This window comes from Ricinus communis, chromosome 7, assembly GCF_019578655.1.
Source record: "Ricinus communis isolate WT05 ecotype wild-type chromosome 7, ASM1957865v1, whole genome shotgun sequence".
Classification (NCBI taxonomy): domain Eukaryota; kingdom Viridiplantae; phylum Streptophyta; class Magnoliopsida; order Malpighiales; family Euphorbiaceae; genus Ricinus; species Ricinus communis.
In genome coordinates, this window is record NC_063262.1 from 247,501 (window position 1) to 262,500 (window position 15,000).

At 29.8% G+C, this 15,000-nt stretch overlaps 2 protein-coding genes and 1 pseudogene across 2 annotated transcripts in view; all 3 read right to left on the reverse strand.

Annotated features, from left to right (window-relative positions):
• LOC125370555 (NAD(P)H-quinone oxidoreductase subunit 5, chloroplastic) overlaps positions 1-889 on the reverse strand; it is a 2,561-nt gene extending 1,672 nt beyond the window's left edge. Inside the window, exon 1 of the mRNA XM_048376470.1 lies at positions 1-889. This exon is cut by the window's left edge and continues 1,672 nt beyond it. Coding sequence (XP_048232427.1) covers positions 1-632 — 632 coding nt within the window. The 5' untranslated portion in view covers positions 633-889.
• An 839-nt stretch (positions 890-1,728) lies between these two features.
• On the reverse strand, positions 1,729-12,045 carry LOC125370556. Its single transcript, XM_048376471.1, has 4 exons — positions 10,768-12,045; positions 10,179-10,709; positions 8,520-9,014; positions 1,729-8,418 (listed from the first exon to the last, which is right to left on the reverse strand). Exons 1-4 carry the CDS (start codon positions 11,933-11,935, stop codon positions 7,862-7,864), a joined length of 2,751 nt encoding a protein of 916 aa, XP_048232428.1. The 5' UTR covers positions 11,936-12,045; the 3' UTR covers positions 1,729-7,861.
• Positions 12,046-12,512: 467 nt separating this feature from the next.
• LOC107262608 overlaps positions 12,513-15,000 on the reverse strand; it is a 6,482-nt pseudogene continuing 3,994 nt past the window's right edge.

A 15,000-nucleotide genomic window follows, 5' to 3' on the forward strand; every position in this document is an offset into this window, starting at 1 on the left:
ATTTTGAACAAATCCCGAAATTCGAAACTGCCCGTTATCCAATAAATGCCCAAAATTCCCAATAATAAACCAAAATCCCCTACACGATTAGTTACAAAGGCTTTTTGACAAGCATTCGATGCAATAGGTCGTGTGAACCAAAACCCTATTAATAGATAAGAACACATTCCAACCAACTCCCAAAAAATATAAATTTGTATCAAATTAGAACTAGTAACTAATCCCAACATTGAAGTATTGAAAAAACTCATATAAGCAAAAAATCTCAAATAGCCTTGATCATGAGACATATAATTGTCACTATAAAAAAGAACCATAATTCCAACTGTAGTAATTAATACTGACAAAATAGAAGTAAGTGGGTCAATCAAGTGTCCGAATTCTAAAGAAAAATCATTATTGATAGTCCACGACCATATATATTGATAAATAAAACTGCTATTTATTTGGTGAATAGACAAGTCGATTGAAAAAATCATGACTATACTTAACAAGAAAAGGCTTGGAAAAGCCCACATACGACGAAGTTTTTTTGTTGCCGCCGGAAAAAGTAGGAGTCCCGCTCCTATTAACATAGGAGCTGGGAATGTAACAAAAGGTATGATCCATGAATATTGATATATATGTTCCATAAAAAAACTTTTTGAATTGATAATTAATTGTTTCTTGTTTCTGATTCATCGGCTCTTATATCTTTTTAAATAAGTCAGTCAATAAAAAAAATATGTAAAACTTCAATCGAATTTTATATTCTTAATTATTCTGAATTTTCCAAAATACTTCACATACAAAATACTTCACATATTTAAATCAAAAAGTTAAAATTGGTCAAATCAAATAAATAAAAATATTAGTGAAAAAAAAAATAAATACTTATTACTTATTCTAAATCAAAAAATAAAATAAATTAAAATTTTATTATTAAAATTTTATTATTAATATTAATTACATTCCATAATTATTAAATATTAATTACATATACATAATTATTACATTAATTATTAATATTAATTTAATTACATAATTACAAGTTTTTATATACATAGAGAAAAGATAAAGAATTTTAACAATTATAAGAAAAGTAGTATTTTTTTTCTTGATAGAAATAAAAAAAGAAAGATGATTTTATCGGATCCTTACTGGATCAAAATAATTATTTTTTTGAGTTCTTTTATTTTTTTTTTTATTCAGAATTATTAACTAGTGGATTTTGGAACGGATTTATTGCCTTTCATTATGTTTGTAGAAAAGACTATCATATTTGAAACTTTTCCTTTACATAAGATAAAAGCAAAGAATTACTAAAATTTTTTTCCTTTTTTAACAAATTAATAGCCTCATTCAATTTGAAAATTTTAATTCAATTAGATATACTTTTTTTTCGAGTTTGACCAATTACTAGAAAAATGAAGTTAAAGTCTTTTTATTAGGATAAATCCAATTTAGAGTCTTAAACTTTATTGCTGTATTTTATTCCACGTATATATGGAATATAACGAAAAAGGCAGAAATAGAAAAAAAAAATAAGCGGATAGGCTTCTTTTTTGACAAGAGTATAATTGAGAGACTAAATACATAGATATAGTAAAGAACAATTTTGTTTTGAACAATAAATGTCTTTCACATCCAACTATAACAATAAACAACTTCTTTATTATGGCAGTTCCAAAAAAGCGCACTTCTAGATCAAAAAAGCGTATTCGAAAAAATATTTGGAAAAAAAAGGGATATTGGGCAGTATTGAAAGCTTTTTCATTAGCGAAATCTCTTTCTACAGGTAATTCAAAAAGTTTTTTTGTGCAACAAATAAAAAATAAAAGGTTGGAATAATCTGATTTGACTTGACACGAGAAAGGGTCTAATTTCGTTTATTGTTTATAATTTCTAATAATTTAGAATATAAATTTCTAATATAAAATAGAAATATATATAATATAGAATAGAAAATATATAAAATATATAGAAAATATATAAAAAGGATTTCCATTCTTTTTTAATGTTTTGTTTTGAACTAATAAATATTAAATTACACTCCTTTTGCTTTTTTCATATGTAGACTAAAGAATTCTTTTTTATACTGAATTCTAAAACTGGTACTTTTTGCAAAAAAAGAAAAAAAAAGAGAAGACACAAAGTTTCACCTTTCTTTTTATTGTTAGGATATTTTATCATTTTCGGGATGGGGATTATTATTTAAATTTTATTTTCCCCATCGACCCATTTGTCACAATCACAATACTAAACATTCATAAGTTTTTTCTTTTTTATACTATTTGCATTCTTTTTTATACTATTTGCATATAAAAGAAGAAATCTAAGACCTTTAGTCAAAAAAATTGACCGTTAAAATAATTGATTAAGTTTAAAATTTTTAACTTACTTAACAATTATTATATTTATATTATTCTAAATCGCTATATATAATAGATTCTTTGTTGCTTTCAATCTAATTAATAAAAAAAGCACCTTTTATCTTTAGATTTTCTCTTTAGAAAAAAATGTGTCAATTTTGAATGATCTACTTTATGCTTGATGCTTGCGCTTGAAATTAGAATGAATCAAGGCATGTATTAAATTTGAAATTAGATATTTGAAATTAGATAAGAGTTTTTTTTTTATTATTAACTGAATTTGGCTTCATTAATTTGAATGTTTCAAAAAAAAATATTGCATTGAATTGACTCCCTCAAGCTCGACGATTAAATAAAAATGGATTATTATGATTTCGAGTAAGCCGCTATGGTGAAATCGGTAGACACGCTGCTCTTAGGAAGCAGTGCTAGAGCATCTCGGTTCGAGTCCGAGTGGCGGCATAACATCCTGTAATTATCAAAAGGATACAATAAATCCTATAATGAATTCAATTCCTGATTTCACCATAGCGGCTTACTTTTCTAATTAAAGAGCCTTTTTATTTTATTTATTATTATTAATTTATTAATTTAAAATTTTTTAAAAATTTTATGATATTTTCAACTTTAGAACATATATTAACTCATATATCTTTTTCAGTCGTGTCACTTGTAATTACAATTCATTTGATAACTTTAGTAGTCGATGAATTCGTTGAACTATATGATTCGTCAGAAAAGGGCATGATAACCACTTTTTTCTGTATAACAGGATTATTAGTTACTCGTTGGATTTCTGGGGGACATTTACCATTAAGCGATTTATATGAATCATTAATCTTTCTTTCATGGGCTTTTTCCATTATTCATATGGTTCCGTATTTTAAAAAACATAAAAATTATTTAAGCGCAATAACCGCCCCAAGTACTTTTTTTACCCAAGGGTTTGCTACTTCAGGCCTTTTAACTAACACGCATCAATCCAAAATCTTAGTGCCTGCTCTCCAATCCCAGTGGTTAATGATGCACGTAAGTATGATGATATTGGGCTATGCAGCTCTTTTGTGTGGATCATTATTATCAGTAGCATTTCTAGTAATCACATTTCGAAAAATCATAAGAATTGTTGATGTTGATAAAAGCAATAATTTATTAAATGATTCATTTTCCTTTAGCTTTAGTGGGATACAATATATGATGGAAAGAAAGAATGTTTTAAAAAATATTTCTTTTCTTTCTTCTAGGAATTATTACAGGTTTCAATTGATTCAACAATTAGATGACTGGGGTTATCGTATTATAAGTATAGGGTTTATCTTTTTAACCATAGGTATTCTTTCGGGAGCAGTCTGGGCTAATGAAGCATGGGGATCATATTGGAATTGGGACCCCAAGGAAACTTGGGCATTTATTACGTGGACCATATTCGCAATTTATTTTCATACTCGAACAAATAAAAATTTTGAGGGTTTAAATTCCGCAATTGTCGCTTCTATTGGTTTTCTTATAATTTGGATATGCTATTTTGGAGTTAATTTATTAGGAATAGGACTACATAGTTATGGTTCATTTACATTAACAATTAACATCTAATTGAATTGAAGAAAGGAAAGGGTCTGACGGATGCAACTATATGGGGCAGCAAAGCATATATACAAAAAGCTTCGGGTAAACCGTTGAGAACCTTTTGAATCATTATATTACTTGATTCAAAAAGTCATTATATTACTTGATTCAAAAAGTTCTCACAAATGCCAAAATATTTAGTTACAATTCCGTTTTTTTTTTACTTAAACTTAAATTTAAGAGACGAAAAAATAAGTTTTTTCCTTGTATAACATAACGATTTTAAAAAATGAAAAATCATAGGATTTCTTTTTCATTTTGAGTTTTATTTAGAAAAACTATCTATAAAAATAATTAGATAGAAGAGCTTCGACCCTGTCAACTGATAATGAAAAAAGGAAATCCGGATAAATACCAATACCTATTACAGGCAGAAGGATAGAGATCGAAACAAATAACTCCCTCGGTCCAGAATCAAAAAAATAAGAGTTTGGAGCATTAAACAGCTTGTATCCATAAAACATCTGGCGTAACATAGATAATAAATAAATAGGAGTTAATATCATTCCAACTGCCATTCCAAAAGTAATTACTATTTTTGACATTAAAAGATATTTTTGGCCGGTAATTATTCCAAAAAATACTGCCAATTCCGCAAAAAAACCGCTCATGCCTGGTAATGCAAGGGAAGCTAGTGATAAGATACTGAATGTCGTGAATATTTTTGGCATTAGTGTAGCCATTCCGCCCATTTCATCAAGATACACACGACGTATTCTATCATAACCCGTTCCTGCTAAGAAAAAAAGTGCAGCGCCAATAAACCCATGTGATATTATTTGTAAAATGGCTCCATTGAGTCCCATATCACTTATAGAGCAAATTCCTATAATTATGAAACCCATATGAGATACAGAAGAATAGGCTATTCTTTTTTTTAAATTTCGTTGACCAGGAGATGTTGAAGCTGCATAGATTATTTGCATGACGCCTACTATTATCAACCAGGGAGAAAAGATAGAATGAGCATGAGGTAATAATTCCATATTGATTCGAACCAACCCATACGCCCCCATTTTTAATAAGATTCCGGCTAGAAGCATACAAGTACTGTAATGTGCTTCCCCATGGGTGTCTGGTAACCATATATGTAAGGGTATAATCGGTAATTTGACAGCAAAAGCAATAAGAAATCCAATATAAAAAAATATTTCTAGCGCCACAGGATATGATTGATTGGCTGATGTTTCAAAATTGAATCTTGGTTCATTGGAACCATATAAAGCGATACCCAAAGCTCCCATTAATAAAAAAACGGAACCCCCGGCAGTATACAAAATAAACTTTGTAGCTGAATACAGACGTTTCTTTCCCCCCCACATGGATAGAAGTAGATAAATGGGAATTAATTCTAACTCCCACATGATAAAAAAAAAGCAAAAGATCTTGAGAAGAAAATAATCCTATTTGACCACTATACATTGCTAACATCAGAAAATTAAATAAGCGGGAATCACGAGTAATTGGCCAAGCCGCTAAAGTAGCTAAAGTGGTGATAAATCCTGTCAGTAAAATAGGGCTTAAAGAAAATCCATCTATTCCCAATCTCCAGTAAAAATCAAAAAATTGGATCCATTTATAATCTTCTGTTAATTGGATTAATGGGTCGTCCAATTGGAAATAATAAGAGAACGCATAAGTCATTAAAAGGAGTTCTAAAATACATATAAACAAAGTATACCACCTAATTACCTTATTTCCTCTATGGGGGAAAAAGAAAATTAAGGAACCCGCAGATATCGGTAAAACTACAAATATTGTTAACCAAGGAAAAGAATTCGTGGTAAAGGCAAGATACATTTGGACTAGAAAAACCCGTACTCGAAAACATAATATATATATATTTTTTGTATTTTTTGTTTTTCGAGTACGGGTTTTTGTCGGTAAACATAAAATCAAATGCATTCAAGTGGATTTTTCTGAAAAGTATCAATAAGCTAGACCCATGCTTCGGGTTGTTTCATGCCATAAATAAACTCGAACACTCAAGAAATCAGTTGGACAGGCGGATTCACATCTCTTACAACCAACACAGTCTTCTGTTCTTGGAGCAGAAGCGATTTGCTTAGATTTACACCCATCCCAAGGTATCATTTCTAATACATCTGTGGGGCAGGCTCGGACACATTGAGTACACCCTATACATGTATCATAAATCTTTACTGAATGCGACATTGGATTTCTAAATTTTTTAACGTCATAAAATTTCAATCTAGTTAATTTCTAAATGAATCATCATATATTTAGACACCAGACGAATCAATGATTTATCAGAATTTTTCTATTGAATTCTGGATCGACTCGTGAGATAGGGCCAGGATACTTTAATTTCGTACGTTTTCGCAAACATGATCGGATAAGTTACGTATCATACATGCCAACTTGAATTAATGAATATGAAAATTATATTCTATATGATTAATCCTACTTATTCAACAAATTCGATTGATTGATACGGATTGATTTTCTGTTACGATAAATTGACGAAACGATAGCTGGTCCAATAGCTGCTTCAGCGGCTGCAATAGCTATAACAAAAATTGAAAAAATATTTCCCTTTAATTGGCGACTATCAAAAAAATCAGAAAATGTTACGAAATTTATATTAACTGCATTCAGTATAAGTTCAAGGCACATAAGGGCTCTAACCATATTTCTACTCGTGATCAATCCATAGATACCGATAGAAAATAAATAGGCACTCAAAACGAGTACATGTTCGAGCATCATTGACCAACTCCTTATCAATTTCGATTTATTTCAATATGAACAACAATTCAACATCAACAGATTGGATTGACTAGAATAAGAATATCCAAAGTACAGAACAAAGAAATATATGGATAATAGATCAAATATGGATAATAGAATAATAGATCAAATAAAAGAATTTATACATAAATAATCTTTAAATGGAATTGAAAGAAAATAAATGTGATAACATAGAACAAATAGATTGGGGTTACTAATTCTAAAGATTTATTGCTGACGAGCCGCAGCAATCGCACCTATCAAAGCAACTAAAAGAATTATTGAAATGAATTCGAACGGAAGAAAAAAATCTGTTGATAAATGAATTCCAATTTGTTGACCATTACTTATTAAATCTTGTTCTATAATCTGATTTGTTTTTGTAGTCCAAATAATCCCGTACCATGACGTATCTGGAATAATAGTAATTAGTGAAACAAAAATACTTGTACAAATTAAGGAAGTAACTCCGGTTCCAACAGTCCAAAGATTAAAATCTTTGTAATATTCTGAACCATTCATGAACATCACGGCAAATATAATTAAAACGTTTATGGCTCCCACATAAATAAGGAGCTGCGCAGCAGCTACAAAATGAGAGTTTGATAAAATATAGAATAAAGATATACAAACAAGAACCAATCCCAATGAAAAGGCAGAATAAATTGGGTTGGTAAGTAATACCACTCCTAGACCTCCTAATATAAGACCTAATCCCATAAAAAATAAAAGAAAATCATGTATTAGTCCAGGCAAATCCATTGCACGTAAAATAAGAGATAAAAAAATTGAATTGTTTTTTCATGACCTTATTGACCTGACCAGGAAAAACTTATTTATAATAGGTTCTAAACCCTAAGGGGTGAAAATTACTATAGGTACAGCTATTGTATGAATCTCATTCTTTCTCGAAAAAGGCATTCTAAATTAAATTTTAGAAATAATTATGGCTAGAATTACGCATATATTAATAGATTTTCACAAAAAAATAAAGCCGCGATGCAATTCTGACCAATCAAGTCAATAGTTGGAATTTGTAATTTTTGTATTTATTGACCAAGAAAAATAAAAAAAAAACCTATTGCAGCCCTTTAGATCAAAACAGAATTTTAGTTTAATAATTGTACTTTTAATCAATCAAAGCGGGTTATCTTTTTGTTTCTAGTTGAATTCAAAATTGTTCGAATTGTATAATCGTCGACTACTGACATTGGTAAACGACCTAAAGCAATTTGATTATAATTCAATTCGTGACGATCATAAGTGGAAAGTTCATATTCTTCAGTCATTGATAAACAATTTGTTGGACAATACTCAACACAGTTGCCACAAAATATACAGATTCCGAAATCAATACTGTAATTAAGCAACCGTTTCTTTCGAATGTCAGTTTCCAATTTCCAATCAACAACAGGTAGATCTATAGGACATACCCGAACACATACTTCACAAGCAATGCATTTATCAAATTCAAAATGGATTCGACCGCGGAAACGCTCCGATGTGATTAATTTTTCATAAGGATATTGAATAGTTACAGGTAAACGATTTGCATGGGATAAGGTAATCATGAAACTTTGACCAATATACCGTGCAACTCGTATGGTTTGTTGCCCATAATTCATGAACCCAGTTACCATGGGAAACATATCGTGAATATTTATGAATGATTTTCTATTTGTTTTTTTCTCTTATTTGAATTTGAAAACAAGCCATGAATATAGAAAAATATTCCTTTTTTATTCTTTTATAGCGAAAGGAGTTGGAAAGAGGTTGTTAATAAGAGATTGCCGAGAGAAATAGGTAAAAGAAATTTCCATCCAAGATTTAAAAGTTGGTCCATTCTTAGTCTAGGTAAAGTCCATCTTGTTGTGATAGGAATGAACAAGAACAAATAAGTTTTAACCAATGTAATACAGATACCGATTGTTGTTCCAAAAACTCCACCTATTTTATTTGTTTCAAAAGGCTCAGGAACGAATATATATGGAATAGAGATATTCCAACCGCCCAAGTAAAGAACTGTTACAAATAATGAAGAAACTAATAAGTTTAGATAGGAAGCAATATAAAATAAACCAAATTTGATACCTGAATATTCGGTTTGATAACCTGCTACTAATTCTTCTTCTGCTTCTGGTAAATCAAAAGGTAATCTCTCACATTCTGCTAGAGAAGAAATAAAAAAAATGATAAATCCTATAGGTTGACGCCACAAATTCCACCCCAAAAAACCCGATTTTGATTGTGCCTCAACTATATCAACTGTACTTGAACTGTTAGATAATCATAGTCGGCGAGAACATCACTGTTCCCATCGCTATTACAGAACCGTACATGAGATTCTCACCTCATACAGCTCCTCGAAGGCCATAAATAAATTTAAGGAGATCGTATTATTTATTTTGCTATATTTGTAGGATATATAGGATCAAAATAAAATAAATCTATCGACGTTCCAAAATTCGCGCAATGAAATTCTATCTGTTATAATACTCACAAAAAAGTACTTCTGAATTGATCTCATCCTTTAATAGTTTCAATTTTTCTTTCTTGAGTAATAACTTCAAAATTTTTCAATAAAATACTCTTTATTACTCTTTCTAATTTATTTAAAAAAATATTCTTTGTAAAACTACAAAGAGATATTTCAACCTATTGTTTTTGATTACGAAAAAGAATTAGATATTCCGAATTATGATACGAATTCCATCTATATGAATATAGATATAGGAAAAAAGCAGAAAAAAGATTGATTTTTTATTGTAATTAGATTTAGATTCTTTTTTTTTCGTTCCTATTCTTCTTTCTGAAAAAAAAAAGAAAAAGGGGATTCAAAAAGGGAAAGGATTATTTCGTTCCTGATAGTCATTTCTTTAATCGGTGGACAGGAGCATACTCTGAATCGGAATCATGGGGAGTACTGCCTGATCATTTCTACCAACTTAAAGCCCCAATTAATATACTTTTCTATTTTGCGGAAATATCCTTTTAGATAGATAATTAAAATTTTAGATAGATAATTAAAATAGATAATTAAAAAAAATCTCTATTACTAATCCTTTGTGTATCTTGGTGTTCCTAACCGTCCACTCATTTTTGTTCAATCGCCTGTTAGCATTATGGTAATACATATAAATTAAATGATAGTAAAAACTCAATAAGGTTGATCTTTTGAGCCCGCTTCAAGCCAGGATGACTAATCAACCAATCTTGGGACAAACAGTCTTCTTTTCTTATGTTTATTTCTATTTTACTCTTGTACATAGGAAATGAGTCTTCATTTTTTTACTGCAAATTTACAAGCTGTTTTCTTTCACTCATATAACTATTCAATTTAGTTCCTTAACCCAAATGATGAATAAAAAATGAAGATATCTATTCAACCGATTTCGCCTTCTTCCTAAAAAGAAAGGAATAGGGAAAAGTTTATGTTTCAACGAATCACACGTAGAGATATGGATAACACACAAAGAGTTAATGGTATTTCATAACTAATCGATTGAGCAGCAGCTCGTAGACCACCCAAAAAAGAATATTTATTATTTGATCCATATCCTGACATAAGAAGTCCAATGGGAGCAATACTTGAAATGGCAATCCATAAAAAAACACCAATATTTAGATCAGTTAAAACAAGGTGATAGCCAAAAGGAATTACTGAATAGCTTAATAGAGTTGATATGACTGCTATGGATGGTCCGATACTGAATAAACGAGTATCCCCCCTAGAGGGAAAAAGATTCTCTTTAAAAAGTAGTTTTGTGCCATCCGCTAGAGCTTGAAGAATTCCTAAAGGACCGGCATATTCAGGTCCAATACGTTGTTGTATCCCTGCAGATATTTCTCTTTCTAACCATACAATTACCAGTATGCCTGTCGTGATTCCCAATACAAGAATCAAAATAGGGACAAACACCCATATAATTCCATAGACCTCGTTTAAGGATTCTAATCTAGAAAAAGAATTGATAGCGTGTACTTCTGTTGTATCAATTATCATTTCAACGATCAACTTCTCCCATAATGATATCTATACTACCTAGTATTGTCATAATATCGGCCAATTTCATTCTTTTAACTAATTCGGGAAGAATTTGCAAATTGATAAAACCCGGCGGGCGAATTTTCCATCTCCAAGGAAAACCACTCTGATCCCCTATCAGAAAAATCCCCAATTCTCCTTTTGGGGCTTCGACTCTCACATAAAGTTCTTGTTTCGGTAATTCAAAAGTAGGAGAAGTTTTTTTACTAATGAATCGATATTCGAAATCGTTCCATTCTGGATCCCTTTCAAAACGTCGGGTTTCTAAATTCTCATAGGGCCCCCCCGGGATTCCTTCCAGAGCCTGTTGAATAATTTTTATAGATTCCATCATTTCACCGATTCGGACTAAATAACGAGCTAATGAATCTCCTTCTTTTTGCCACTGGACTTCCCAATCAAATTCGTCGTAACACTCATAATGATCAACTTGACGAAGATCCCATTGTACTCCGGAAGCTCGTAGCATTGGTCCGGATAAACCCCAATTTATTGCTTCCTCTGCACCAACAATACCTACTCCTTCAACTCGTTCTAAAAAAATAGGATTTCGCGTAATAAGTTTTTGATATTCAGCAATTCCTGTTAAAAAATAATCGCAAAAATCCAAACATTTATCTATCCATCCATGAGGTAGATCGGCCGCTACTCCCCCGATACGAAAATAATTATGCATCATTCTCATACCGGTGGCAGCTTCGAATAAATCATATACTAACTCTCTTTCTCTAAAAATATAAAAGAAAGGAGTCTGTGCACCAATATCCGCCATAAACGGACCAAGCCATAACAAATGAGAAGCTATACGACTCAATTCCAACATAATTACTCTGATATAGCTAGCTCTTTTAGGCACTTGAATATTTCCTAACAGTTCTGGACCATTTACTGTTATTGCTTCTGTGAACATAGTAGCCAAATAATCCCAGCGTGTTACATAGGGCAAATATTGTATAATTGTTCGATTTTCCGCAATTTTTTCCATCCCTCTGTGTAAATAACCTAAAATTGGTTCGCAGTCAATAACATCTTCACCGTCTAGAGTAACGATGAGTCGAAGAACACCATGCATTGATGGGTGGTGGGGACCCATATTGACTATCATAAGGTCTTTTCGTGTAGCTGATACATTCATAGGGGTTTCCTCGATCCATTTTTTCATGAATTACTGAAAACAAAAAGAAGTTCATATTAAGATTTAAGAAATCAAATAATTCAAAAAAACTCTTCACATTAACGAGTTTTTGACTCCCGAATATCCAACCGGCTAATTAATTCTTTATAACGTACTCTATTTTTCTTTGCTAAATAAGACAGCAGTCGTTGCCGTTTTCCTAGAATTTTCCGCAAACCTCTCTGAGATAAATAGTCTTTTCTATGCAATTCCAAATGTGAAGTAAGTCTTCGTATCTTATTAGTGAAACTTACTATTTGAAATTCAACAGATCCTTTGTTTTCGTCTTTTTCTTCTTGTGAAATAACTGAAATGAATGAATTTTTTACCATAAAATAACCCACCTTTTTTTAATTAAGATTAAGATGTTTTTATTTTTATTGATCAGTAATAATAAAAAAATCAATATTGTATTAATAAATAATAATAAATAATAATGTCAGTTCATTTGAATTTGATATACACAAAAATCTTTACTTTGTTAGTAATTCAAGTTACTAATTCAAAATTTTGTCAAATAAAATTGCAAATTTCTCATTAATCAATCCAATTTTTTATTTTTTTATTTTTTTTTTATAATTTTTTTATTCGGTTATAGATACAAAAAGATGATATATTTCTTCGCTTACAAAAGAGAACAAAATTCTACCTAAAATGAAAAGTCAAAAAATGCCATTGATTCATTTCTAGATCAAGTATCCTATGGGATATAGGAAAAATGCACCCTTACCATTACAAAATTTCAACCGCGGATAGATACATATCCTTACCATACCGAACCGGCTGGAATTATTAGTGTCGAACCAATAACGATTCATACAAGCTAAATCTTCTAATCGAAAATGGGGCCAAAGAAAAAATTTGAATTTAATTAGTTTATTTTTCTCTTTATCAAAATCTTTGCTTTTATCAAAAACGGGACCACAGTTTTTTTTGTTATTACCAGTGCAAATTTTGGTATTTATATAAATATTAATATTGTTTTTATTTTTTAAATTGAAAGAAATTAGAATTCTTAATTCTCTACGACGTTTCGGGGATAAAACATTTTCGGGAACAAGTAAATCATAACCATTTTTGTCTCTATTTCCAATTATACCTTGCTGCCTTTCAATAGAAATAGAATCGATTTTATCTCTGTATTGTTGATTTATTTGTTGTTTGTTCTTATGAAATAATAAGATACTTATGGTTTGATACAAAAGAAATTGTCCATTATTTTTTACCGATAGACGAATAGGTTCGATAGTAAATATTCTCTTTTTCATCAATTCTGTAAGAGTTAAATCCTTCTGAATCATCAAAATATTCAGACTTATTTCTTGCCTTTGAATAGAAGATATAATAATTTCGCGTGGATTTGTCAGTTTAAGCAGGAGACAATATACTTTGATATTATTGATTATTTTTTGATTTAAAGAACCATTCCATCTTAATTGAAAATATAAATATCGTTTTAGAAAGAAATCAAGTTCTACTTCCGTATGACTTTTGTTTTTCTTTTTATGTCTATGTTTTTTCATATCTAATTCCATATAATCTTTTTCAATATCTTTTTTTTGATTGGATGAATTGACTTCTTGATCTTGGTGAATTGTAATAAAAAAAATCTTTTTTTTATCCATTTTCTCAATTATTTGATACTTAGTAGTCTTAGTATTTTTTTTATGTTCGCTTCCGGTATCGATCCAGGATTCAATCTCGACCTTCTCTCTAAGACAAAAATTGAGAATTTTCCAATCAAAATATTTTCTATCTGGGCTTTTCGCCATATCGATAATATCATCTTCCGCTAGATAATTATTGATAGGAATACCTTCTAACATGTCGAAAAAGTTACTTTTATTTGTGTTGTAATTATAAGAAATCTTTTGTTTATTATTTATTTGTAATGGTGATCCATAAATATATGAGTCCTTCTTATTTTCATAATTAATAGATTTATATGATAAAAGATTATATTTATAGTGTTTTTTAAAATTATCTTTTTGATTCGGTAATGAGTCTGCCTCAAAATCCTTTTTTTTTTCGTAATGAATTAATTTGTCTTTTTCATATAAATTCCATTTGTTTAATTTTTTGTTTTGAACCATAGGGTGTTGGTATTGATTGATTCTATTTCGCCATTTTTGTGGTATTAATCTAGACCATCTAATCTGAGATAAATCGTATTTATATTGATAATGACTCCTTAACCAGTTTTTCCATTGATTCATTACAGAATTTCTAACATTTTTTTCTTTTAATTCGAAATTAAATAGCCCTTGGACTCTAAAATAATCCTTTATTTCATTCTTTAAAAAAAGTCCATGATATTGAAGGATAGATCTTAACTTATATAAGTTAATAATTTTGATTTGTGATAATTTGTAAAATACATATGCTTGTGACAAGGAGGATATGTCGCAAAGAATCTGTGAATTCTTATTAATAACATCAATATTGCTATTATTAAGTGACTTTTTGATATTTATAATCGAAATAAAGTGAATTGTATTTTGGTTTGTTTTATCAATTTTTTTTTTATTTTCTTCATTATTGTAAATGTATTTAGTAACAATTTTTTTTGTTGATTCAAGAAAAAGCTGTGCATTGATCCTCGGAATATTAATGATACCTAAAAAGATATCTATGTATATCCTTTCAATCAAAATTTTTATAAAAAAATGGAATTTATGCGCTAATTGCGCATTTCTTCTTTTTAATATCTGTGAAATATTTTTTGATGATTTTAATTTTAATGTTTTAGCATTATAACTTATTTTGTTAGGACTAATATTTATCTCCGAGGTTATAATTTTTTTTTCCTTTTCTTTTGAAATTTTTTCTATTTGATTTAAGATTATCTTTCGTCTAGCAGAAAGATCTTTCATTTTTTTTTCTGTCAGTGAAAAATTTGTCCAAACCATAGATCGCGTTGAGGTGGACATTTTCTGACTCGCCCGATTATTCTTATTGATTAGCGAATCTTTTTCTTTTTTAGTTGCATTCAATTCATATACTTCTTTAACTCCAGATAATAGAATTCGGTTTCTTTTTGATTTTTCAAATTT

Excerpts from the sequence above, each read along its gene's own strand:
- LOC125370556 (XM_048376471.1), bottom strand. The coding sequence starts at position 11,935 with ATGAAAAAATGGATCGAGGAAACCCCTATGAATGTATCAGCTACACGA. Across the intron at positions 9,015-10,178 it reads TGTGTTATCCATATCTCTAC|TATCTAACAGTTCAAGTACA; the intron begins GTGTGATTCGTT and ends GCCGACTATGAT. Across the intron at positions 8,419-8,519 it reads TCTTTTACCTATTTCTCTCG|AGAAAAAAACAAATAGAAAA; the intron begins GCAATCTCTTAT and ends AATTCAAATAAG.